Genomic DNA, 27,360 nt, shown 5'->3' with positions numbered 1-27,360 from the left:
CAGAAGATGACATCACATAGGCAAATGTGTTTCAATGGTGATTCATGTAAGTGATTACTGAATGTGAGTAACGGCACAATGTGTTGCCTTCCCTCCAGAAGATATCACATAGACAAATGTGTTTCACTGGTGAGCCGTGTAAGTGCTTACTGAATGTGAGTCACAGCACAATGTGTTGCCTTCCCTCCAGAAGATGACATCACATAGACAAATGTGTTAAACTGGTGAGCCGTGCAAGTGCTTACTGAATGTGAGTCACAGCACAATGTGTTGCCTTCCCTCCAGAAGATATCACATAGACAAATGTGTTTCACTGGTGAGCCGTGTAAGTGCTTACTGAATGTGAGTCACAGCACAATGTGTTGCCTTCCCTCCAGAAGATGACATCACATAGACAAATGTGTTTCACTGGTGAGTCATGTAAATGCTTACTGAATGTGAGTCACAGCACAATGTGTTGCCTTCCCTCCAGAAGATGACATCACATAGACAAATGTGTTTCACTGGTGAGTCATGTAAATGCTTACTGAATGTGAGTCACAGCACAATGTGTTGCCTTCCCTCCAGAAGATGACATCACATAGACAAATGTCCTTACTGAATGTGAGTCACAGCACAATGTGTTGCCTTCCCTCCAGAAGATGACATAACATAGACAAATGTGTTTAACTGGTGAGCTGTGAAGGTGTTACTGAATGTGAGTCACAGCACAATGTGTTGCCTTCCCTCCAGAAGATAACATCACATAGACAAATGTGTTTCACTGGTGAGTCATGTAAGTGCTTACTGAATGTGAGTCACGGCACAATGTGTTGCCTTCCCTCCAGAAGATGACATCACATAAACAAATGTGTTTCACTGGCGAGTCATGTAAATGCTTACTGAATGTGAGTCACAGCACAATGTGTTGCCTTCCCTCCAGAAGATGACATCACATAGACAAATGTGCTTACTGAATGTGAGTCACAGCACAATGTGTTGCCTTCCCTCCAGAAGATGACATCACATAGACAAATGTGTTTCACTGGTGAGTCGTGTAAGTGCTTACTGAATGTGAGTAACAGCACAATGTGTTGCCTTCCCTCCAGAAGATGACATCACATAGACAAATGTGTTTCACTGGTGAGTCGTGTAAGTGCTTACTGAATGTGAGTAACGGCACAATGTGTTGCCTTCCCTCCAGAAGAAGACATCACATAGACAAATGTGTTTCACTGGTGATTCATGTAAGTTCTTACTGAATGTGAGTCTGTGTTTACCTGAGCAGCCGTAGTTCAGCAAGGAGAGTGGGATTCTGCTGTGCTTTCTCAGGTGTGGGCTGAGAAGCCTGTTCATGCTCAATCCGCAACCTCTGAATTTCCTGCAAGATTTCTCTTAAGGGATGAGAAAACGGAAACTGAAATAAGTAACAATTATTTAACAATGTTTTTACAGATAGATTAATCCAAATATCTGTGCAGAACACTTTCAAGGGTCATGAAATAACTACTTTGACTTAACCAGTTTCTGGTCATCTTTTCACAAGTAAAATAAAAAGGACACATACTAGAATCTTTCATTAAAAAAAAGATACATAGTTCCTTAGAGTTCACTAAGAAAGATAAGAACTCTATTTCATCATATCAAGACAATTCACTAGTGTGCAGGAGCTCTCCAAATCTTACAGAATAAGCACAATTATGTACCATAAGAAATGTAGAGATATTGGTTATTTGAGGATTCTTATATTGTTTATTTACCAGAGCTAGTGAAATGTCTTACATGCAAAAGCATCTTTAGATAAGAATATTATATATCCATGATAATGATCTGCATTGCATTTATATGCAAAATAAAGGTTTGTAAAACTTATAAAACTGTAATTTAGCAAAACTGCTTTGCTCTGCAGTCAATGGAAACACCAATTGAAAAGCCACTTGACTATTGTTAATCTTATGTCCTCTGCCATGGCCAGTTAGGGACATTTATAAATGAGTTTCTGCACTAATAAAACAATCACTGTGTAGAATGTTGAACATTCAGAGTTTAGGATCCTGCAAGATGCTGTCCAGCCTCTCTAGGGGAAGCTTGAATAACACAATGTTCAGAGTTAAAATTACAGAAAATATTAAAATATATTTATTTTTAATATGCATAATTAAACAATTTGCGGAGAATATCCCTTTAAACAAAGAAGCGGATTAAAAGATGTTTGTCTTTAAACAATTTATTATGAGCTCTTTAAATATCATGGAACTCACACATTTTTAGTTATATATGAAAGTAGTTTATCATTATTAGAAGATGCTTTTCTTTTAACCAATACCATACATTTTTAAAAGCGCATAGGGCCAAATTACAAGTTGCTCGCTAATGATAGCGCGGGACGCGATAAGCAATATCGTTGGACCACGCTAACATTAGCTTGCAACTTGAATTAAAAGTCCATGATAAATCAGATTTACCAGAGATGGATTAGTGCTGCAGATATCACTCTAGTGCACACATTAGTTTCAATGGATATTGTGACCATGCTAAATTGTGCTGATATTAAGTTGACAGTTATGGGTTGTGCTCGTGACCTGAAGTAAAGTGTAAGGGTTAAAAAAAAAAGTTTCACAAAACACAACAAAAACACATTAAAATAAAGTATTACACGCAAGCTTTTTTCTTTTTAAAATCTAACATTTATACTGAAAAATGGTAACAAAGGGATATGCTGCATGTGTATGTATACTGTACATGTCTATACATGTGTATCTATGTGTATTTATGTGTTTGTATGTGTAAATATGTATGTGTACACTTACATACACAAATATAAACATAGATAAACATTTTTGAGCCCTTCCTAGTCAAAAAAGTTAAAATATGCAATATCATTTTAATATGTTTTAGGTTTTTTTTAATCAAAATACTTTAAATTCTATGACCTTCACTTAGAAGAAAATGTTATTTACAATTTTAAAGTAGGACCGCACTCACTTGATTCGGGTGCCCTCCACTAATATACAAATTCACTCAATAAACAAATTAAAAGGAAAAAAACCTATATAGGAAAGGGGTGATATAAAAACACATAAAAAATTAACGCTGCTGCAAAGAGTTTCACAGTGCTAATGGCATAACATAAATGTGACAAACTGAACAATTTTATGTGTTTTTATATGAATTTGCCTATATCGTTTTTTTTCTTTTAATTTGTTTATTGACTTTGTTTGTACAAGCTTCATTTGAATACCCTGTCTGTGGACCAGTACAGCTGACCACCGGAGAGAACCAGCTGGGAGGTTCGAAACACCCAGTCTGCAATGTCTGCACTATTTGTTAGTGCTTCAGACTATGATATACTGAGCCATTGGAGTGTCTTCTTGTTTTTGTTACCGTACTTTGAGTGATATATTTGAAGAAGAGCTGATTCTGGCACATTTGTTGAAGACTATCTGCGGTAGCCAAGAAGAGGTGCCTTTGTACATTTGGACCATCAATGTGGGACTTTTTTGGGTAATTTTTGTGTAACTGTCCCTTATTGGCCACAGCAGAGAAGGTAACGTAAGTTACAACATGGCAGCTCCCTTTTTTTTATAGACAATAAAACTTTACACTTATTTTGTCAATATTTAAACAGCTAATAAAACTAAATAATACATCTATATGTTATTCTCAGACTAATCTTTCTTTGAATGCATCAGTCTACCTAGCATTTATTTAGTGTTTATAGTCCCTTTAAAATTCCAGGACATAGTTAATTCCCAGATTTTAGATATGTCTGTGCAGCATCAAAAGTTGCATCACTTGAGTTCTAAATAGAAACCACAACCAGGTTGAAAAACAAAACATTATATCTACAAATAATTTATTAAAGAGATATTGTAGTGAAAAATTACATGCGCTAACTTTTTAAAGCATGTCATTTTTTCACTACTCAATGTCGAATTCTATGTGTTTAACCACTGCAAAGTGATTAAACACGTAGATAAATAGCCATAGACAACTGCAGGAAGCAGTCAGTGAGCCAATCAGCATTGGCAGTCATACAGCCCCCTAGCTTTGTTCCTTTGTGGGGGTTAAACACAGATGTCCACAGCAACTGTGAGGGGGGGGGGGGGTTTACATGTTCCTATGAATTAGAATTTCATTTTTACTTCTGCAATGATCCTTTAACTAAGTTGTCATCTCCTATTACATATGTCATAGACATATCCTCATAAAAGGTTGTGTTAAATTTCCAAAAATAACTAACATTTTTGTTAATAAAAAGGATGCAGTATTCTTATATGTAAATGTAAGTGTGCTAATAATGGGATTTGCATGTCCCTTTAAAAATAGAATCCCATTTTCTTAATATTTAAAGGGACATTAAACCCAAAAATGTTCTTTCATGATTCGGATAGAAAATACAATTTTAAACAACATTCCTATTTACTTCTATTATCTAATTTGCTTCATTCTTTAGATATCTTTTGTTAAAAAAATAGCAATACACATGGGTGAGCCAATCACATGAGGCATCTATGTGCAGCCACCAATCAGAAGCAACTGAGCCTATCTAGATATGCTTTTCAGGAAAGAATATCAAGAGAATGAAGCAAATTAGATAATAGAAGTAAATTAGAAAGTTGTTTAAAATTGTATTCTCCATCTGAATCATGAAAGAAAAAATTTGGGTTTAATGTCCCTTTAAGGCTAGGCGCTTACAGTTTCTTATAATTTACAAATAAAAAAAACATAATTTATGTAAGAACTTACCTGATAAATTCATTTCTTTCATATTAGCAAGAGTCCATGAGCTAGTGACGTATGGAATATACATTCCTACCAGGAGGGGCAAAGTTTCCCAAACCTCAAAATGCCTATAAATACACCCCTCACCACACCCACAAATCAGTTTAACGCATAGCCAAGAAGTGGGGTGATAAGAAAAAAGTGCGAAAGCATAAAAAATAAGGAATTGGAATAATTGTGCTTTATACAAAAAAAATCATAACCACCACAAAAAGGGTGGGCCTCATGGACTCTTGCTAATATGAAAGAAATGAATTTATCAGGTAAGTTCTTACATAAATTATGTTTTCTTTCATGTAATTAGCAAGAGTCCATGAGCTAGTGACGTATGGGATAATGACTACCCAAGATGTGGATCTTCCACGCAAGAGTCACTAGAGAGGGAGGGATAAAATAAAGACAGCCAATTCCGCTGAAAACAATCCACACCCAAAATAAAGTTTAAATCTTATAATGAAAAAAACTGAAATTATAAGCAGAAGAATCAAACTGAAACGGCTGCCTGAAGTACTTTTCTACCAAAAACTGCTTCAGAAGAAGAAAACACATCAAAATGATAGAATTTAGTAAAAGTATGCAAAGAAGACCAAGTTGCTGCTTTGCAAATCTGATCAACCGAAGCTTCATTCCTAAACGCCCAGGAAGTAGAAACTGACCTAGTAGAATGAGCTGTAATCCTTTGAGGCGGAGTTTTACCCGACTTGACATAAGCATGATGAATTAAAGATTTCAACCAAGATGCCAAAGAAATGGCAGAGGCCTTCTGACCTTTCCTAGAACCGGAAAAGATAACAAATAGACTAGAAGTCTTTCGGAAAGTCTTAGTAGCTTCAACATAATATTTCAAAGCTCTAACTACATCCAAAGAATGCAATGATTTCTCCTTAGAATTCTTAGGATTAGGACATAATGAAGGAACCACAATTTCTCTACTAATGTTGTTAGAATTCACAACCTTAGGTAAAAATTTAAAAGAAGTTCGCAACACCGCCTTATCCTGATGAAAAATCAGAAAAGGAGACTCACAAGAAAGAGCAGATAATTCAGAAACTCTTCTGGCAGAAGAGATGGCCAAAAGAAACAAAACTTTCCAAGAAAGTAATTTAATGTCCAATGAATGCATAGGTTCAAACGGAGGAGCTTGAAGAGCCCCCAGAACCAAATTCAAACTCCAAGGAGGAGAAATTGACTTAATGACAGGTTTTATACGAACCAAAGATTAGCAATCTTTCTGTGAAAAAGAACAGAAAGAGCAGAGATTTGTCCTTTCAAGGAACTTGCAGACAAACCTTTATCCAAACCATCCTGAAGAAACTGTAAAATTCTCGGAATTCTAAAAGAATGCCAGGAAAAATGATGAGAAAGACACCAAGAAATGTAATTCTTCCAGACTCTATAATATATCTTCCTAGATACAGATTTACGAGCCTGTAACATAGTACTAATCACAGAGTCAGAGAAACCTCTATGACTGAGAATCAAGCGTTCAATCTCCATACCTTCAAATTTAAGGATTTGAGATCCTGATGGAAAAAAGGACCTTGCGATAGAAGGTCTGGTCTTAACGGAAGAGTCCACGGTTGGCAAGTAGCCATCCGGACAAGATCTGCATACCAAAACCTGTGAGGCCATGCTGGAGCCACCAGCAGAACAAACGAGCATTCCTTCAGAATCTTGGAGATTACTCTTGGAAGAAGAACTAGAGGCGGAAAGATATAGGCAGGATGATACTTCCAAGGAAGTGACAATGCATCCACTGCTTCCGCTTGAGGATCCCTGGATCTGGACAGATACCTGGGAAGTTTCTTGTTTAGATGGGAAGCCATCAGATCTATTTCTGGAAGTCCCCACATTTGAACAATCTGAAGAAATACCTCTGGGTGAAGAGACCATTCGCCCGGATGTAACGTTTGGCGACTGAGATAATCCGCTTCCCAATTGTCTATACCTGGGATATGAACCGCAGAAACTAGACAGGAGCTGGATTCCGCCCATACCAGTATTCGAGATACTTCTTTCATAGCCAGAGGACTGTGAGTCCCTCCTTGATGATTGATGTATGCCACAGTTGTGACATTGTCTGTCTGAAAACAAATGAACGATTCTCTCTTTAGAAGAGGCCATGACTGAAGAGCTCCGAAAATTGCACGGAGTTCCAAAATATTGATTGGTAATCTCACCTCCTGAGATTCCCAAACCCCTTGTGCTGTCAGAGACCCCCAAACAGCACCCCAACCTGTCAGACTTGCATCTGTTGAAATTACAGTCCAGGTCGGAAGAACAAAAGAAGCCCCCTGAACTAAACGATGGTGATCTGTCCACCACGTCAGAGAGTGTCGTACAATCGGTTTTAAAGATATTAATTGAGATATCTTTGTGTAATCCCTGCACCACTGGTTCAGCATACAGAGCTGAAGAGGTCGCATGTGAAAACGAGCAAAGGGGATCGCGTCCGATGCAGCATTCATAAGACCTAGAATTTCCATGCATAAGGCTACTGAAGGGAATGATTGTGATTGAAGGTTTCGACAAGCTGAGATCAATTTTAGACGTCTCTTGTCTGTCAGAGACAGAGTCATGGATGCTGAATCTATCTGGAAACCTAAAAAGGTTACCCTTGTCTGAGGAATCAATGAACTTTTTGGTAAATTGATCCTCCAACCATGATCTTGAAGAAACAACACAAGTCGATTCGTATGAGATTCTGCTAAATGTGAAGACTGAGCAAGTACCAAGATATCACTTGCCTGAGGAAAAAGCGTGGTTAGCGCTTAGAAACGCGTAGCATTTTTATACTGACCACAGGTTTATATTATATATCTGTGAATTGTTTTTAAAACCTTTTTTTTATTAAATATTTGTGTCATTTTATATACTGGAGTCTCCTTTCCTTTTTTCATTGCCCAACTTGGAGTACATCTACCGCTGCAGCTGAATATTACCTGGGTTTCTATGTGCACTAGGTCACTTTAATATACCTAGTATGCTTCATTTGCACTACAGTGTGCAACCCAATTTTAGACATCCCAAAGTATTCATCTAGGCCCATTTTGGTATGGTGTGCGCATTAACCTGAGCTTGGCTATAGCTCCATCTCATGTGAGTAACCATTTGTACATACACATTCTGCATTGGAAAAAGATTACAGAGTTACGCTATGTGGCATTTCTTCTTTCTTTTCATATGAGGATCGAAAGAAAAATAGAAGCGTGAAGATTTTGAAGAGAACACATATATCCTTATATGAACTTTTATAAGCATTTAGGCTTTACACAATACGTATATTTTATGATCACTTTTTTGTTTTTTATTTCATCACATTTATTTCACATTTTTGCGTTTTTGTGATATTATGGTATTTGTTATCATTTCAAGTACCAAGATATCGTCCAAATAAGGAAATACCACAATACCCTGTTCTCTGATTACAGACAGAAGGGCACCGAGAACCTTTGTAAAAATTCTTGGAGCTGTTGCTAGGCCAAACGGCAGAGCCACAAACTGGTAATGCTTGTCTAGGAAAGAGAATCTCAGAAACTGATAGTGATCTGGATGAATCGGAAAATGCAGATATGCATCCTGTAAATCTATTGTGGACATATAATGCCCTTGCTGAACAAAAGGCAGGATAGTCCTTATAGTTACCATTTTGAATGTTGGTATCCTTACATAACGATTCAATATTTTTAGATCCAGAACTGGTCTGAAGGAATTCTCCTTCTTTGGTACAATGAAGAGATTTGAATAAAACCCCAGCCCCTGTTCCAGAACTGGAACTGGCATAATTACTCCAGCCAACTCTAGATCTGAAACACATCTCAGAAATGCTTGAGCCTTCGCTGGATTTACTGGGACACGGGAAAGAAAAAATCTCTTTGCAGGAGGCGTTATTTTGAAGCCAATTCTGTACCCTTCTGAAACAATGTTTTGAATCCAAAGATTGTGAATTGAATTGATCCAAATTTCTTTGAAAAATCGTAATCTGCCCCCTACCAGCTGGGCTGGAATGAGGGCCGCACCTTCATGTGGACTTGGGAGCTGACTTTGGTTTTCTAAAAGGCTTGGATTTATTCCAGACTGGAGATGGTTTCCAAACTGACACCGCTCCTGTGGGTGAAGGATCAGGCTTTTGTTCCTTATTGTGACGAAAGGAACGAAAACGATTATTAGACCTAAATTTACCCTTAGATTTTTTATCCTGTGGTAAAAAAGTTCCTTTCCCTCCAGTAACAGTTGAGATAATAGAATCCAACTGAGAACCAAATAATTTATTACCCTGGAAAGAAAGGGAAAGCAAAGTTGACTTAGAAGACATATCAGCATTCCAAGTTTTAAGCCTTAAAGCTCTTCTAGCTAAAATAGCTAGAGACATATACCTGACATCAACTCTAATGATATCAAAGATGGCATCACAAATAAAGTTATTAGCATGTTGAAGAAGATTAACAATGCTATGAGAATTATGATCTGTTACTTGTTGCGCTAAAGCTTCTAACCAAAAAGTTGAAGCTGCAGCAACATCCGCTAAAGATATAGCAGGTCTAAGTAGATTACCCGAACATAAGTAAGCTTTTCTTAGAAAGGATTCAATCTTCCTATCTAAAGGATCCTTAAAGGAAGTACTATCTGCCGTAGGAATAGTAGTACGTTTAGCAAGAGTAGAGACAGCCCCATCAACCTTAGGGATTTTGTCCCAAAATTCTAATCTGTCAGATGGCACAGGATATAATTGCTTAAAACGTTTAGAAGGAGTAAATGAATTACCCAAATTATTCCATTCCCTGGAGATTACTTCAGAAATAGCATCAGGGACAGGAAAAACGTCTGGAATAACTACAGGAGATTTAAAAACCTTATTTAAACGTTTAGATTTAGTATCAAGAGGACCAGAATCCTCTATTTCTAATGCAATTAAGACCTCTTTAAGTAAAGAACGAATAAATTCCATTTTGAATAAATATGAGGATTTATCAGCATCAACCTCTGAAACAGAATCCTCTGAACCAGAGGAACCACTATCAGAATCAGAATGATGATGTTCATTTAAAAATTCATCTGAAAAATGAGAAGTTTTAAAAGACCTTTTACGTTTACTAGAAGGGGGAATAACAGACATAGCCTTCTTAATGGATTTAGAAACAAAATCTCTTATGTTAACAGGAACACTCTGAGTATTAGATGTTGACGGAACAGCAACAGGTAATGTAACATTACTAAAGGAAATATTATCTGCATTAACAAGTTTGTCATGACATTCATTACAAACAACAGCTGGAGGAACAGATACCACAAGTTTACAACAGATACACTTAACTTTGGTAGATCCAGCACCAGGCAGCGGTTTTCCAGAAGTATCTTCTGACTCAGTGTCAATCTGGGACATCTTGCAATATGTAATAGAAAAAACAACATATAAAGCAAAATTGATCAAATTCATTAAATGACAGTTTCAGGAATGGGAAAAAATGCCAGTGAACAAGCTTCTAGCAACCAGAAGCAATAAATAATGAGACTTAAATAATGTGGAGACAAAAGTGACGCCCATATTTTTTAGCGCCAAAAAAGACGCCCACATTATTTGGCGCCTAAATGCTTTTGGCGCCAAAAATGACGCCACATCCGGAACGCCGACAGTTTTGGCGCAAAAAAACGTCAAAAAATGACGCAACTTCCGGAGACACGTATGACGCCGGAAACAGAAAAAAAAATTTGCGCCAAAAAAGTCCGCGCCAAGAATGACGCAATAAAATGAAGCATTTTCAGCCCCCGCGAGCCTAACAGCCCACAGGAAAAAAAGTCAAATTTTAAGGTAAGAAAAAAATTGATTTATTCATATGCATTATCCCAAATATGAAACTGACTGTCTGAAATAAGGAACGTTGAACATCCTGAGTCAAGGCAAATAAATGTTTGAATACATATATTTAGAACTTTATATAAAAGTGCCCAACCATAGCTTAGAGTGTCACAGAAAATAAGATTTACTTACCCCAGGACACTCATCTATAAGTAGTAGAAAGCCAAACCAGTACTGAAACGAGAATCAGTAGAGGTAATGGTATATATAAGAGTATATCGTCAATCTGAAAAGGGAGGTAAGAGATGAATCTCTACGACCGATAACAGAGAACCTATGAAATAGACCCCGTAGAAGGAGATCATTGAATTCAAAAAGGCAATACTCTCCTCACATCCCTCTGACATTCACTCCACGCTGAGAGGAAAACCGGGCTCCAACCTGCTGCGGAGCGCATATCAACGTAGAATCTAGCACAAACTTACTTCACCACCTCCATAGGAGGCAACGTTTGTAAAACTGATTTGTGGGTGTGGTGAGGGGTGTATTTATAGGCATTTTGAGGTTTGGGAAACTTTGCCCCTCCTGGTAGGAATGTATATCCCATACGTCACTAGCTCATGGACTCTTGCTAATTACATGAAAGAAACAGCTTATCATGCATTGGTCCTACTGACATCTGTAGAACAAAACAAAACATAGAAATTCTGCTCCTCACATTTTAAGGCTAGAACACACTTCCCAGAATTTTAAATGGGAAAGAAATGTATTTTATAATTCCTGTTGTTACAGAAGCAAAACAGATTTCAAACAATATGAAAAAAGTACCTGTTTTTGTTTTCAAGTTCTGCAATGAGCTGTCTCTGTTGCTTATTTGCATCAATGGTAAAGGAGATATCTGGGCCCCCTCTCTGCTGAACCTGCTGTAGTGAATACAAATCCCTAATATCAGACTTCTGCAGAAAAATCCTTTTTACAGAATTACAGGCAAATAAGGCTCATTCAGAAAATTGCACATAAATACACAGCAAAGGGATTTTCTATTTCCCTAAACTCTTTTTGTCCTGTATAAGAATATGTACTCTTCAGGCCACTATAATCATCATTTGTATATTTTATTGCACCTGCAAATTAATAGATTCACCCAGTGAGATTCAGGCTTATTCTCAAGATGTTCCCAAAAATCTATTTTCTAGGTTATTACTATGTACTGCACTCTCAGAAGATTATAGTCTCTAAATATGTAAAAGGATTTAAAATGATCTCTACTGATGTGAATAGTATTACACTCAAGTGCAATTAAAATGGTATTTTCTAAACTAAAATTGTATTTGTACATCAAAGTTTTTAGCTTTTGGGAGACATCTGTTAACTTAAGAGTTGTCACTAAGAACCTGAATTTCACGCATTACAAATGTGCCTGTCCTGCAGGTTACACAATCTAATTTTCAGCCAGATTACGAGTTTGGCGCTATGAGTGAGAAAGCATTGTTATGGCCCATAACGTTGTTTTTTCCCTAACGCTGCTATTACAAGTCTTGTAGGTATAGGTGTACCGCACACCTTTTTGTCCGTCACGCAACATCAGTACCACACTTTTAAAAAAGTCCTTTTTCAATGGGACTTTCATAGCGCCGGTATTACGAGTTTTGCGGGGAGACCAAAAAGTGAGCGCTATAGCCTAAAATGACAAGATCTGTAACGCCATCTAAAGTCAGTAGTTATGAGTTTTACATTACAAAGCTGTAGCATAAAACTCATAACTAAAGTGTTACAAAATACACTAACGCCCATAAACGACCTATTAACCCCTAAACCGAGGCCCTCCTGCATCGCAAATAATAAAATAAAATTATTAACCCCTAATCTGCCACTCCGGACATCGCCGCCACTTAAAAAATGATTAACCCCTAAACCGCCGCCCTCCTGCATCAAAAACACTATTTAAATATAATTAAACCCTAATCTGCCGTCCGCCCACTCCGCCGCTATAATAAACCTATTAACCCCTAAACCTAACCCTAACACACCCTAACTTAAATATAATTTAAAAAACTAAATAAAACCTACTATTATTACCTAAATAATTCCTATTTAAAACTAAATACAAACTTACCTTTGTATTTTACCTTTGTTTTTTTTACAGGTAAAAGAGCTGATTTATTTGGGGCAATGCCTCGCAAAAGGCCATTGGCAGTTTAGTGTAGGCTAGGGTTTTTTTTATTGGGGGGGGGGGGGCTTTTTTATTTTGATAGGGCTATTAGCTTAGGAGTAATTCGTTTTTATTTTGTGTAATTTAGTGTTTATTTTTTTTGTAATTTAGATAATTGTGTTTTGTTAATTTAATTTATTTAATTTATTGTAATGTTAGGTGTTAGTGTAACTCAGGTTAGGTTTTATTTTACAGATAAATTTGTATTTATTTTAACTAGGTAGCTAGTAAATAGTTAATAACTATTTATTAACTACTAGTACTAAAGCCCGTGTACACGGGCCATTTTTTTCAGAACAGCGGTCCCACCCCTTGCTCTCTCCCCCCTTTCTTTTGCTCTCTCTTCCCCCCTCTCTTTTGCTTTCTTTCCCCCCTCTCTTTTGCTTTCTCTCCCCCCTCTCCTTTGTTCTCTCTCTCCCCTCTTTTGCTCTCTCTCTCCCCTCTTTGGCTCTCTCCATCCTTTCTTTTGCTCTCTCTCCCCCCTCTTTGGCTCTCCCCCCCTTTGGCTCTCCCCCCCCCCTCTTTGGCTCCCCCCCCCTCTTTGGCTCCCCCCCCCTCTTTGGCTCTCTCCCCTCTTTTGCTCTCTCTCCTCTTTGGCTCTCTCTCTCCCCTCTTTGGCTCCCCCCCCCCTTTGGCTCTCTCTCCCCCCTCTTTGGCTCTCTCTCCTCTTTGGCTCTCTCTCCTCTTTGGCTCTCTCTCTCCCCCCTCTTTGGCTCTCCCCTCCCCTTTGGCTCCCCCCCTCTTTGGCTCTCCCCCCCTCTTTTGCTCTCCCCTCCCCTCTTTGGCTCTCTCCCCCCTCTTTTGTTCTCTCCCCCCTCTTTGGCTCTCTCCCCCCCTCTTTGGCTCTCCCCCCCTCTTTGGCTCTGCCCCCCCCTCTTTGGCTCTCTCTCCCCCCTCTTTGTCTCTCTCCCCTCTTTTGCTCTCCTCTTTGGCTCTCTCTCTCCCCCCTCTTTGGCTCTCCCCCCCTTTAGCTCTCCCCCCCCCTTTGGCTCCCCCCCCCCCCCTCTTTGGCTCTCTCTCCCCCCTCTTTGGCTCTCTCTCCCCCCTCTTTGGCTCTCTCTCCTTTTTGGCTCTTTTTCCTCTTTGGCTCTCTTCCCCCCCTTCTCTTTGGCTCTCTTCCCCCCCCCTTCTCTTTGGCTCTCTTCCCCCCCTTCTCTTTGGCTCTCTCTCCCCCCCCCTTCTCTTTGGCTCTCTCTCCCCCCCCCCCTTCTCTTTGGCTCTCTGCCCCCCCTTCTCTTTGGCTCTCTGCCCCCCCCCTTCTCTGCCCCCCCCCTTCTCTTTGGCTCTCTGCCCCCCCTTCTCTTTGGCTCTCTGCCCCCCCTTCTCTTTGGCTCTCTGCCCCCCCCTTCTCTTTGGCTCTCTGCCCCCCCCCTTCTCTTTGGCTCTCTGCCCCCCCTTCTCTTTGGCTCTCTGCCCCCCCCCCTTCTCTTTGGCTCTCTGCACCCCCTTTCTCTTTGGCTCTCTGCCCCCCCTTCTCTTTGGCTCTCTGCCCCCCCTTCTCTTTGGCTCTCTGCCCCCCCCTTCTCTTTGGCTCTCTGCCCCCCCCTTCTCTTTGGCTCTCTGCCCCCCCTTCTCTTTGCTCTCTGCCCCCCCCTTCTCTTTGGCTCTCTGCCCCCCCTTCTCTTTGGCTCTCTGCCCCCCCCTTCTCTTTGGCTCTCTGCCCCCCCCTTCTCTTTGGCTCTCTGCCCCCCCCCCCTTTGGCTCTCCCCCCCTTAGCTCTCTCCCCCCCCCTCTTTGGCTCTCTCTCCCCCCTCTTTGGCTCTCTCTCCCCCCTCTTTGGCTCTCTCTCCTTTTTGGCTCTTTTTCCTCTTTGGCTCTCTCTCCCCCCCCTTCTCTTTGGCTCTCTTCCCCCCCTTCTCTTTGGCTCTCTTCCCCCCCCCTTCTCTTTGGCTCTCTTCCCCCCCCCCTTCTCTTTGGCTCTCTTCCCCCCCCTTCTCTTTGGCTCTCTCTCCCCCCCCCTTCTCTTTGGCTCTCTCTCCCCCCCCTTCTCTTTGGCTCTCTTCCCCCCCCCTTCTCTTTGGCTCTCTTCCCCCCCCTTCTCTTTGGCTCTCTCTCCCCCCCCTTCTCTTTGGCTCTCTCTCCCCCCCCTTCTCTTTGGCTCTCTGCCCCCCCCCCCCTTCTCTTTGGATCTCTGCCCCCCCTTCTCTTTGGCTCTCTGCCCTCCCCCTTCTCTTTGGCTCTCTGCCCCCCCCTTCTCTTTGGCTCTCTGCCCCCCCCCCTTCTCTTTGGCTCTCTGCCCCCCCTTCTCTTTGGCTCTCTGCCCCCCCCCCTTCTCTTTGGCTCTCTGCCCCCCCCCTTCTCTTTGGCTCTCTGCCCCCCCCCCCCTCCCTCTCTGGCTCTGTCTTCGCGGGACCCCGCCCGGCCACGCCCCATCGCGGCAACACCCGCCCGGCCACGCCCCTCGCAACGCCCGCCAACGCCCCTCGCGACGCCCCCGTCGGCCACAAACAGCTGTGAGGTCTGGGGAGCGCGTTGCCGCTTCTCACGCAGCAGACCTCACAGCTGTTGAGTAGCTCGCGTTCCCTATCTCACAGCTGCTTGTATGCTGTGTACCTCGCGCTCCCAATCTGTCAGCTGTCAGCTATGCCGAGGTGCGCGAGAATAGAATCTAAGGCCAAGTGTTTGTCTGTACTGCGCATGACGGCTTCAGACAAACACTTGTCTTTTATAATATAGGATTCTACCTAGTTAAAATAAATACAAACTTACCTGTGAAATAAAAATAACACCTAAGCTAACTACAATGTAACAATTAGTTATATTGTAGCTAGCTTAGGGTTTGTTTTACAGGTAAGTAAGTATTTATTTTTAAATAGGAATTATTTAGTTATTAATAGTAAGTTTTATTTAGAATTATTTTAATTATGTTAAAGTTAGGGGGTGTTAGGGTTATGTTAGGGTTAGACTTAGGGTTAGGTTTAGGGGTTAATATATTTATTTAGTGTTAGTGATGTGGGAGGCCAGAGGTTTAGGGGTAATAACTCTAGTATAGTGGTGGCGGCGACATTGGGGACGGCAGATTTGGGGTTAATAAGTGTAGGTAAGTATCGGTGATGTCGGGGGCGGCAGATTAGGGGTGTTTAGACTCGGGATTTAGGTTAGGGTGTTAGGTTTAAACATACATTTTTTTTCCCCATAGAAATCAATGGGGCTGCGTTACGGAGCTTTATGCTCCGCGATTGCAGGTGTTAGGCTTTTTTTTAGCCGGCTCTCCCCATTGATGTCTATGGGGAAATTGGACACGAGCACGTCAAAACACTGCTTATATTTGGGTAAGGTATGGAGCTCAACGCAACCATATTGCCCTCACAAGCTGTTTTTTGCAAACCTATGAAAGGTGAGCAGTGAAAATAACGTACAAGTTATTAGCGAGCCAGCCATAACGCAAAACTCGTAATTTGGCTGTTTATTATTTAGTATTTAAAGGAATAGTCTAGTCAAAATTAAACTTTTATAATTCAGATAGAGCAGGCAATTTTAAGCAATTTTCTAATTTACTCCTATTATCAGTTTTTATTCGTTCTCATGGTATCTTTATTTGAATGTAAGCTTAGGAGCAGGCCCATTTTTTGTTCAGCACCTGGGTAGCACTTGCTGTTTGGTGGCTACATTTAGACACCAATCAGAAAGTGCTACCCAAGTGCTGAACCAAAAATGGGCCGGCTCCTAAGTTTACATTCTTGCTTTTTCAAATAAAGATACCAACAGAATGAAGAAAATTTTATAATAGGAATAGATTAGAAGGTTGGGTCTTATACACCATTCTTATACAGAACTGCAGTTTGACAGAAGTGAGGTGCAAACAGTAAAAGGGGAAACCCATGGAAAGTTGGTTCTTGAAGGTGTCAATAAAAGCATTACTGGTATATGAAAGTCTGGTGATTTTATAAGCAAATAATACTTTCAACAACATATCAAAGAGCTTCTGAAATGCCATACTGGTCTGGGTGTTGGCTACTCCAGCACCCGCTCTTGTGCTCAGCTACGCACAGTGGCATCTTCACTATGGCATATTGGTTGTTCTGATTTTTGCAATATAGATCCATTAGCAAAAATCCTTCTGGTAAAAGCTATAACTGCTTTTTTTGTGAGTGCCCTCTGCACCAGCATTCAAACACCACACCAATTCAGAGGGGCCTATTTACTAATGTGCGAGCGGACATGATCCAATATTGAGGATCATGTCCACCGCACATTGATAAATGCCGACAGCATATGCTCTCTGCATTTATCATTGCACCAGCAGTTGTGAATCGCTGGTGCAACACTGCCCCCTGCAGATTTGCGGCCAATCGGCCGCTAGCAGGGGGTGTCAATCAACCCGATCGTATTGGATTGGGTTTATTTCCGGCGATGTCTGTCCACCGCCTCAGAGCAGGCGGACAGGTTATGCAGCAGCACTCTTTAGACCGCTGCCTCATAACTTGTGTTTCTGGTGAAGCTCTCACGCAGGCATAGCATTTGAATCCTGATCCTCTACTCAAACGTATCCTATGTGTGTATGCGCTAAAACTGCCAAGAAAGTTTACTAGAAGCATTTGTTGTTAACAGAACTATATTGCAACAATGTTTCTATTTAAAATTTAAATGCATTCATGCACATTTCAATGTAGACTTTCCTATCCCTTTATGAAGTATGTTTTTAGTTGTTTTTTTCAGTAATAGTTACTATCATGAAGACCTCACACTTTTAGGTTGTAAGGGGTTAACTTTTCTCTGTGTGTTAATTTTTTCCCCCTGAGTTTATCACTTGAGCAAATTTTAATTACATACATCCAGAGACCAGGGGCCCCATCCGATATGCAGCGTCGCCTGCAAAAGCCGGCGATGCCGGTTTTTGCGAGGGTTTGGTATCCTATATACAGCGCCGCATATAAATGCGGCACGTATATTTCACCCGTCGGATGTAGTTTTTTCCCCCATAGACTAACATATAAAACCTGCGCAATTTGGTATCCAATATCCAGCTGAACTTCAATCCGATTGGCTGATTAAATCAACCAATCGGATGTTTCCTACCTTAATTCCGATTGGCTGATAGAATCCTATCAGCCAATCGGAATTTGAGGGACGCCATCTTGGATGACGTCATTTAAAGGACCAGCCATTCGTTGGGTAGTCATCGGCCGAGAAGGATGTTCCGCGCCGGAGGTCTTCAAGATGGAGCCGCTCATCGCCGGAAGGATGAAGATAGAAGATGCCGCTTCGATGAAGATGTCTGCCGGATGGAGGACCTCTTCTGCCCCAATCGGATGAAGACTTCTGCCCGGCTGGAGGACCACTTGTGCCCGGATCGGATGAAGACTTCGGCCCGGCTGGGGGAAGACAGCTCAAGTAGGGTAATCTTCAATGGGGTAGTGTTAGGTTTATTTAGGGGGGGATTGGGTGGGTTTTAGAGTAGGGTGTGTGGGTGGTGGGTTGTAATGTTGGGGGGGTATTGTATTTCTTTTTTTTTTCAGGTAAAAGAGCTGATTACTTTGGGGCAATGCCCCGCAAAAAGCCCTTTTAAGGGCTGGTAAAAGAGCTGATTACTTTGGGGCAATGCCCCGCAAAAGGCCCTTTTAAGGGCTATTTGTAATTTAGTTTAGGATAGGGAATTTTATTATTTTGGGGGGCTTTTTATTTTATTAGGGGGCTTAGATTAGGTGTAATTAGATTAAACTTCTTGTAATATTTTTTTATTTTTTGTAATTTAGTGTTTGTTTTTTTTGTAATATAGTTTAGTTTATTTAATTGTATTTTATTTTAGATAATTGTAGTTAATTTATTTAATTTATTTAATGATAGTGTAGTGTTAGGTGTATTTGTAACTTAGGTTAGGATTTATTTTACAGGTAATTTTTTAATTATTTTAACTAGGTAGCTATTGTACCTAGCTAAAATAAATACAAAGTTACCTGTAAAATAAATATAAATCCTAAAATAGCTACAATGTAATTATTAATTATATTGTAGCTATCTTAGGCCTAGATTTAGAGTTTGGCGGTAGTCGTGAAAACCAGCGTTAGAGGCTCCTAACGCTGGTTTTAGGCTACCGCCGGTATTTGGAGTCAGTCAGGAAAGGGTCTAACGCTCACTTTTCAGCCGCGACTTTTCCATACCGCAGATCCCCTTACGTCAATTGCGTATCCTATCTTTTCAATGGGATCTTTCTAACTCCGGTATTTAGAGTCGTGGCTGAAGTGAGCGTTAGAAATCTAACGACAAAACTCCAGCCGCAGAAAAAAGTCAGTAGTTAAGAGCTTTCTGGGCTAACGCCGGTTTATAAAGCTCCTAACTACTGTACTCTAAAGTACACTAACACCCATAAACTACCTAAATACCCCTAAACCGAGGTCCCCCCACATCGCCGCCACTCGATTAAATTTTTTTAACCCCTAATCTGCCGACCGCCACCTACGTTATAATTATGTACCCCTAATCTGCTGCCCCTAACACCGCCGACCCCTATATTATATTTATTAACCCCTAACCTGCCCCCCACAACGTCGCCGCCAGCTACCTACAATAATTAACCCCTAATCTGCCGACCGCAAAGCGCCGCTACTTACGTTATCCTTATGTACCCCTAATCTGCTGCCCCTAACATCGCCGACCCCTATATTATATATATTAACCCCTAACCTGCCCCCCTCAACGTCGCCTCCACCTGCCTGCACTTATTAACCCCTAATCTGCCGAGCGGATCTCACCGCTACTATAATAAAGTTATTAACCCCTAATCCGCCTCACTCCCGCCTCAATAACCCTATAATAAATAGTATTAACCCCTAATCTGCCCTCCCTAACATCGCCGACACCTAACTTCAAGTATTAACCCCTAATCTGCCGATCGGAGCTCACTGCTACTCTAATAAATTTTTTAACCCCTAAAGCTAATTTTAACCCTAACCCTAACACCCCCCTAAGTTAAATATAATTTTATTCTAACTAAATAAATTAACTCTTATTAAATAACTTATTCCTATTTAAAGCTAAATACTTACCTGTAAAATAAACCCTAATATAGCTACAACATAAATTATAATTATATTATAGCTATTTTAGGATTAATATTTATTTTACAGGCAACTTTGTATTTATTTTAACCAGGTACAATAGCTATTAAATAATTAAGAACTATTTAATAGCTAAAATAGTTAAAATAATTACAAATTTACCTGTAAAATAAATCCTAACCTAAGTTACAATTAAACCTAACACTACACTATCAATAAATTAATTAAATAAACTACCTACAATTATCTACAATTAAACCTAAACTACACTATCAATAAATTATTTAAATAAAATATCTACAAATAACTACAATGAAATAAACTAACTAAAGTACAAAAAATAAAAAAGAACTAAGTTACAAAAAATAAAAAAATATTTACAAACATTAGAAAAATATTACAACAATTTTAAACTAATTACACCTACTCTAAGCCCCCTAATAAAATAACAAAGCCCCCCAAAATAAAAAATGCCCTACCCTATTCTAAATTAAAAAAGTTCAAAGCTCTTTTACCTTACCAGCCCTGAACAGGGCCCTTTGCGGGGCATGCCCCAAGAAATTCAGCTCTTTTGCCTGTAAAAAAAACACATACAATACCCCCCCCAACATTACAACCCACCACCCACATACCCCTAATCTAACCCAAACCCCCCTTAAATAAACCTAACACTAAGCCCCTGAAGATCTTCCTACCTTATCTTCACCATACCAGGTTCACCGATCGGTCCTCGGAAGTGTTGATCCAAGCCCAAGCGGCGGGCTGAAGAGTGACGTCCATCCTCGGGCTGAAGTCTGGATCCAAGCGGCGGCTGAAGAAATCCATCATCGGGCTGAAGTCGGAAGTCCATCATCGGGATGAAGTCTTCTATCAAGCCGCATTTTAATCTTCTTTCTTCTGGAGCGGAGCGGAACCATCTTCTTCCAAGCCGACGCGGAACATCCTCTTCAACCGACGACTAGACGACGAATGACGGTTCCTTTAAATGACGTCATCCAAGATGGCGTCCCTCGAATTCCGATTGGCTGATAGGATTCTATCAGCCAATCGGAATTAAGGTAGGAATATTCTGATTGGCTGATGGAATCAGCCAATCAGAATCAAGTTCAATCCGATTGGCTGATCCAATCAGCCAATCAGATTGAGCTCGCATTCTATTGGCTGTTCCGATCATAGCTATAATATAATTATAATTTATGTTGTAGCTATATTAGGGTTTATTTTACAGGTAAGTATTTAGATTTAAATAGGAATAATTTATTTAATAAGAGTTAATTAATTTTGTTAGATGTAAATTATATTTAACTTAGGGGGGTGTTAGTGTTAGGGTTAAACTTAGCTTTAGGGGTTAATACATTTATTAGAATAGCGGTGAGCTCCAGTCGGCAGATTAGGGGTTAATGTTTGAAGTTAGGTGTCGGCGATGTTAGGGAGGGCAGATTAGGGGTTAATACTATTTATTATAGGGTTAGTGAGGCGGATTAGGGGTTAATAACTTTATTATAATAGCGGTGCGGTCTGCTCGGAAGATTAGGGGTTAATAAGTGTAGTTAAAATGGGGAGAGAGTAAGCGCTAAAAAGCTTAAAAGGCTAGTAAAAGGTACATTTTAATACATATAAAAATTTACAAATGGCAATCAGACGCATGGATCCATGTCTGACTTGACAAAAAAAAATAAAAAATATATATATATAATAAACAAATCTAAAAATATCTAAAAATATCCAATGGAGTATAGCATGTGACGCTGACTTAGTGAGCCAGTGATGAGGAGTTAGGACATGTACATTTAATAATATAAACAACCTAAGTGAGTGATTGAGTGCACACAATAGCTTTGAGTCTTGAGAAAGGCCTAGTCTAGGCCGAAACGCGTTGGCATACTGGTGAGCTTGGTTTTAATTACCTATATTATATATCATATACAGTGTTGCACTATTTGTTTCTCTTTTGTTCCCTTTTAGGTATTTTATCGATGTATTTGTTTGTTATGGATCTTACCAAGGATTTTTAACATCTGAATTAAGGATTTGTTTTCACTAGATCTTTAGTGCTTTTTAATATTAATATTATCACTGATTTTCTATTTTTGTCTTTTGATATTTTTGTCTTTTGATTTTTGTCTTTTGATTTTTGACCTTTGTTTATCATTTGAATTCAAGTTTTCCACGTGGATTTTTTCACAAGTTATTTTTATTTTTATTTTTATACACCTCACGGATTTACAATTTTTTAATTTAGCAGCTGAACCACAATAATTTGACCCACTCAACGTTTACATTCTACTATTATTGACTTCACGTTATATTTCTACACGTCACTTTGGAGGAAACACTACTGGATTCACTTACATATAACCGGTTGAACATTTGAACATTTTTTATGTACGCCAATTTTTGTGAACACTATTTTTTGTGAATGCTATTTTTCTTTGTTGAAAGCTATTGTGTGCACTCAATCACTCACTTAGGTTGTTTATATTATTAAATGTACATGTCCTAACTCCTCATCACTGGCTCACTAAGTCAGCGTCACATGCTATACTCCATTGGATATTTTTAGATATTTTTAGATTTGTTTATTATATATATATATTTTTTTTTTGTCAAGTCAGACATGGATCCATGCGTCTGATTGCCATTTGTAAATTTTTATATGTATTAAAATGTACCTTTTACTAGCCTTTTAAGCTTTTTAGCGCTTACTCTCTCCCCATTTTAACTTTTGTATTGTTAGCCTACTAGGAGGCTATATAGTTAGTAAGCTTAAGGCCCTGGGTGTAGCGCTCGTTCCACTTCTCCTGTTCTTATAATAAGTGTAGTTAGGTGGAGGCGACGTTGTGGGGGGCTGATTAGGGGTTAATAAATATAATATAGGGGTCGGCGGTGTTAGGGACAGCAGATTAGGGGTACATAGGGATAATGTAAGTAGCGGCGGTTTACGGAGCGGCAGATTAGGGGTTAATAATAATAATATGCAGGGGTCAGCGATAGCGGGGGCGGCAGAATAGGGGTTAATAAGTGTAAGGTTAGGGGTGTTTAGACTCGGGGTACATGTTAGAGTGTTAGGTGCAGACGTAGGAAGTGTTTCCCCATAGCAAACAATGGGGCTGCGTTAGGAGCTGAACGCTGCTTTTTTGCAGGTGTTAGGTTTTTTTTCAGCTCAAACAGCCCCCTTGTTTTCTATGGGGGAATCGTGCACGAGCACGTTTTTGAAGCTGGCCGCGTCCGTAAGCAACTCTGGTATTGAGAGTTGCAGTGGCGGTAAATATGCCTGTACGCTCCCTTTTTGGAGCCTAACGCAGCCATTCTGTGAACTCTCAATACCAGAGGTATTTAAAAGGTGCGGCCAGAAAAAAGCCAGCGTTAGCTACGCGGGTCGTTACCGACAAAACTCTAAATCTAGGCGTTAGGGTTTATTTTATAGGTAAGTATTTAGTTTTAAATAGGAATAATTTAGTTAATAATATTAATATTATTTAGATTTATTTAAATAATAATTAAGTTAGGGGGTGTTAGGGTTAGACTTAGGTTTAGGGGGTAATATATTTTATGTAGGTGGCGGCGGTATAGGGGGGTCAGATTAGGGGTTAATATATTTAATGTAGGTGGCGGCGGTGTAGGGGGGTCAGATTAGGGGTTAATACATTTAATGTAGGTGGCGGCGGGGTCCAGGAGCGGCGGTTTAGGGGTTAAACACTTTATTTAGGTGCGGCGGGGTCCAGGAGCGGCGGTTTAGGGGTTAATACTAGGATAGGTTTATTGCGGTGTGGGCTATGGCGGTTTAGGGGTTAATAATTAGGCTTATTGCGTTGTGGGGGGTTGTCGGTCGAGGAGTTAATACATTTATTATTATGAGTGAGAGGGGGGATTGCGGATATAGGGGTATACGTGTCGGGCTATTTTTGGGAGGCGTGTTAGACAGTTACGGGAGATGTAATACTTTAGTTAGTTTTTTTAGGTGCAGACAGTTTCTAAAGTGCCGTAAGTCACTGGCGACTCCAGAAATTTGTAGTTACGCTCACTTCTGGACATCGCTATTTTGTCCGACTTACGGCACTTTAGCAACTGCCGGCGGGGTATATGTAATAACCCGATGTGCGAGGTGAAACTACGGGCGGCGTGGGTTACCTCGCTTGCGCCGAAAACTACGCCGTATATCGGATTGTGCTCCTGGTGCCTCAAGTCAGTCTATGGCCCAATATGTCAATGCAGAGTGATGAGAGACAGAGCCCCTCTTTGACACATAGCTGAGATCAGTTAAAGGCTAGAGCTGAATCAAATCAGAATAAGATATTTCTAAATATTATGCATTTAAGATATCTCTTACGCTAGACTTATCATATTTGGTACCAAATTATTTCGGACATTTTTTCCTGTATGGCCCATTATAGAGTTTCTGGGTTAGCAGCACCTGAATATTCAATATAGTGTAATATATATTTTTAGCTAGTTTTAGCATTAGTTTATGACCCCTGTGAAAGCCCATCCCAGACTCCTCTATGTGCCTTCCAAGAAGGGGCAAAGTTAGCAACCCGATATCACCGATATTACTATTACTATAAATATTTTGTAGAAATTTTACATGGGAGGCTGCGCAAAACTGCGTAAGTGACCATCTTTCCTTGCCAAGCTCCCTTGGGACAGATATCTAAGCTAGTACAGTATTAGGTTCTGTTTTTTACACCATTTTTATTAAAAAAAAAAAAAAACAACAACATATAAATGCATAAATCCCATATAATAATCTTAAAGTGGTGGCAGCAGAGATAGTTTAATGTGGGTGGCGTTAAAGGGACGTTTGGGCAATTTTCTGGGTCTAGTAGAGACTAGAGAGTGTTTGTTAACCCTTGCACCACTGTAATAAGTCACAGGCTTGCCTGGAGTTAACCCTTTCTGTGACAATTGACTGCTGCACAGTTATTTAACCCTGTATATCACAGTTACTTTATATCACCATTATGTCATTAAAAAACTACAATTACACTCTTTTACATGTGTTTGAATGTGCAAGTTTTACAAAGATTTGAGTACATCTAATGACGTTTCAAATTGTATATAAATTTAAATTCTATCAAAGCTGACATTTAAAAATGTGGTCCTTCTCTGAATAAATCACAATAATTTGTTTGCTGAACACATTCATGCATGAATGACTGGAACCAAGAAAAAAAAGGTTTACATATACACTGTGATTGCTGTTTTATCAATATTCTATCTCTACAAATATGGTTGCACTATTTTTCACTGTTACTGATATTATAAGGCATATAGATGGATCAAAATGGCTATTCAAAGAAAGCATTAACTATTATACTTATAAAGTGTATCTTTGTACCAGCCTCTGGATTTATTTAGGGAACATAGGCTTGGCTATTTGTTATGCACATTTATAAAAAGGGGTCTTTTGCCAGATGGAGCTGCAAACTTATAAAGCATATACATGAATTTCCATGTTTGAATGTTCCAAATAACAGGTGCATAAGACGGTTCTGGGCGGACTTTGGCTATTCTATTTGGTTTATACGTATAATGTAGATTCAATGTCTGGTATCTCGACATGTCGTAAGCAGACCCTGCACTGCTGAGTGCCAGTTGGGGATTGTTATTGTTTAGCTAATACATCAATAAAGCTGTGGTAGTGTTACATTTATACCTTATCTTTTATGTATTGTTGTTAAACACTGGTGTGTGAGTATAAGATGTTCCACTGGAAGTGAATATATTGGTGTTATGCCAGAGACAGGGAGATTACCCATGGCTACTTGCATTTATGTACACTACCCATTATCTACCATGTGTTCTGGCTGACGAGTGTAGTGACAGCTTAAAATACAATAGGGTGGGGTGGTAGCAGGTACTAGTGGATAACTAAACAAAGTTTTAAATATCTTTAAAGATTCACTAAAATTATGTTTATAATATTAATAAATTGATCTTAGACTCCACAGGTCTTTGTATTTCCTAGGCTTCCTAAGGCTAAATAGGCTGATTGTAAACCTAAAATACACCCTCCATAGTTTCTGTTAAAAAGTCTATGCCAATGCTTGTTTCAATCATTAGTGGAGATCTCTTGATCAGTGGTACTTACTGATGTTGTTGTTTCAGCTGCCAACCTTGCTGCATATCTGGCAATCAACCTGTGTTCTTCATCTAAACGGCTTGGGCTATCAAGCATTCTAGAGAATACACAGAAGAAAATGGAAAAAAAGCAACATATTTTAAAATAATTGAACTTTTTTTTTTACTTCAAGGGACTTTAAATACTAAATACATTTTATATGCATAGTACTGAGGTTATTCCCCACCTCCCTCTAGTCAAGGGGGCCGCCATGTTTAAATCTACAGTGTAAACTAGGTTCTATAATGGCAGCACCAATGATTAGAGGATGGTGCATAAAATGTATTTAGTGTCCCTTTCAATATTTAACATAATCAGACTGCATGTTTCCAAGATTTCAAAGTTCTCTATAATGGCATAGAAAAGCAATATATAACAAATAACTTTCAGAATTTCAATAATTCACCCACGTTTATAAAATATTTCAATACTATAATTAGCTTAAATCTCCTAGATAGAAAAAAAAATCAATAATAAATGCTTTATTATTATAAAGGATAACAACAATGTTTATGACAGTTATCTCGATGGCAGAGTGTGATGTCCAAACATGTTTGTTTACTCACCATGATCTTCCTGAAGCACTGTTCCATATCAGTATTAAACAACCTTTGGGATGTTCACTTTACTTCCTGCTTTCTTAAAGTTATAACTATCAGACATCTTAATACCATTACCAGATGTTTTGTTTCAGTGCAAACAGAGCTTATATAGTATGTATTTCATGTGTCACCAAATAAGTGGGGCATCTGGGCTTACAAATTACACACTGTACATTCTGCTTTATTTACCTTTAACAAACCTTTTGCAAATATCCCACTAAAGTGATCTGCAATCTTCTCATTTACTAAACCTTTCCAGGGTAGATTCACAGTCATTTTGCTGAAAGCTAAAGTAACAATCAGTGGTCACTAGAAATGGGTGAATATAAGAATCTTGACATTTCAATGCTAGAACATATGTTCTCCTTCAAATGTATTCTGCAATTGAATGTTTCTACCAAACACATATTAGCATTCATTTATCTAATATAACCATAAAATATTTTAATATGTAATTACATTTGAACACAGATTCCCATAGACTTTCTCTGAAGTCTAAGAGATGCATCAGTGGAACGTACATTTAATAACTGAATATTACATTTAGCAATCAAATGTTACATTTGGTAAAGGGAAAAACTCATTTTGTTTTTGCAACACACCTACCACATTTAAACCTTCTGTCCCTCAGTCTGGTGGACACAAAACACTATGTGATACATACAGCCTCATCAATGGATTACAAATATAACATAATTATATAATAGAAATATCAGAATTTGTATATGTATATAAAAAAGCCTTAAATAGAACTAACACAACAGTAAGAATAATGTACAAAAGGAGAGATGGAGCTACTGCAAGAAACAGATAAACTATAAATGAATGGAAACGCCTCTTTCACAAACACAGGTTTATCAAAGGGA

The 27,360-nt window shown here is 39.4% G+C and overlaps 1 protein-coding gene across 5 annotated transcripts in view; it reads right to left on the bottom strand.

Moving 5' to 3' along the window:
• The window catches only part of DTNA (dystrobrevin alpha), a 685,079-nt gene that overhangs the window by 79,934 nt on the left and 577,785 nt on the right, over positions 1-27,360 (bottom strand). For all 5 annotated transcript variants that reach the window (XM_053715018.1, XM_053715020.1, XM_053715021.1 and 2 more), the window contains 3 exons: positions 25,863-25,950; positions 11,390-11,484; positions 1,260-1,373 (listed from right to left, as the gene is read on the bottom strand). In XM_053715018.1, the coding sequence (XP_053570993.1) occupies positions 1,260-1,373; positions 11,390-11,484; positions 25,863-25,950 (297 nt within the window). The remainder of the gene's footprint in view (positions 1-1,259; positions 1,374-11,389; positions 11,485-25,862; positions 25,951-27,360) is intronic.

Source organism: Bombina bombina, chromosome 5, assembly GCF_027579735.1.
Source record: "Bombina bombina isolate aBomBom1 chromosome 5, aBomBom1.pri, whole genome shotgun sequence".
NCBI lineage: Eukaryota > Metazoa > Chordata > Amphibia > Anura > Bombinatoridae > Bombina > Bombina bombina.
This window is presented reverse-complemented; position numbering and strand designations above follow the sequence as displayed.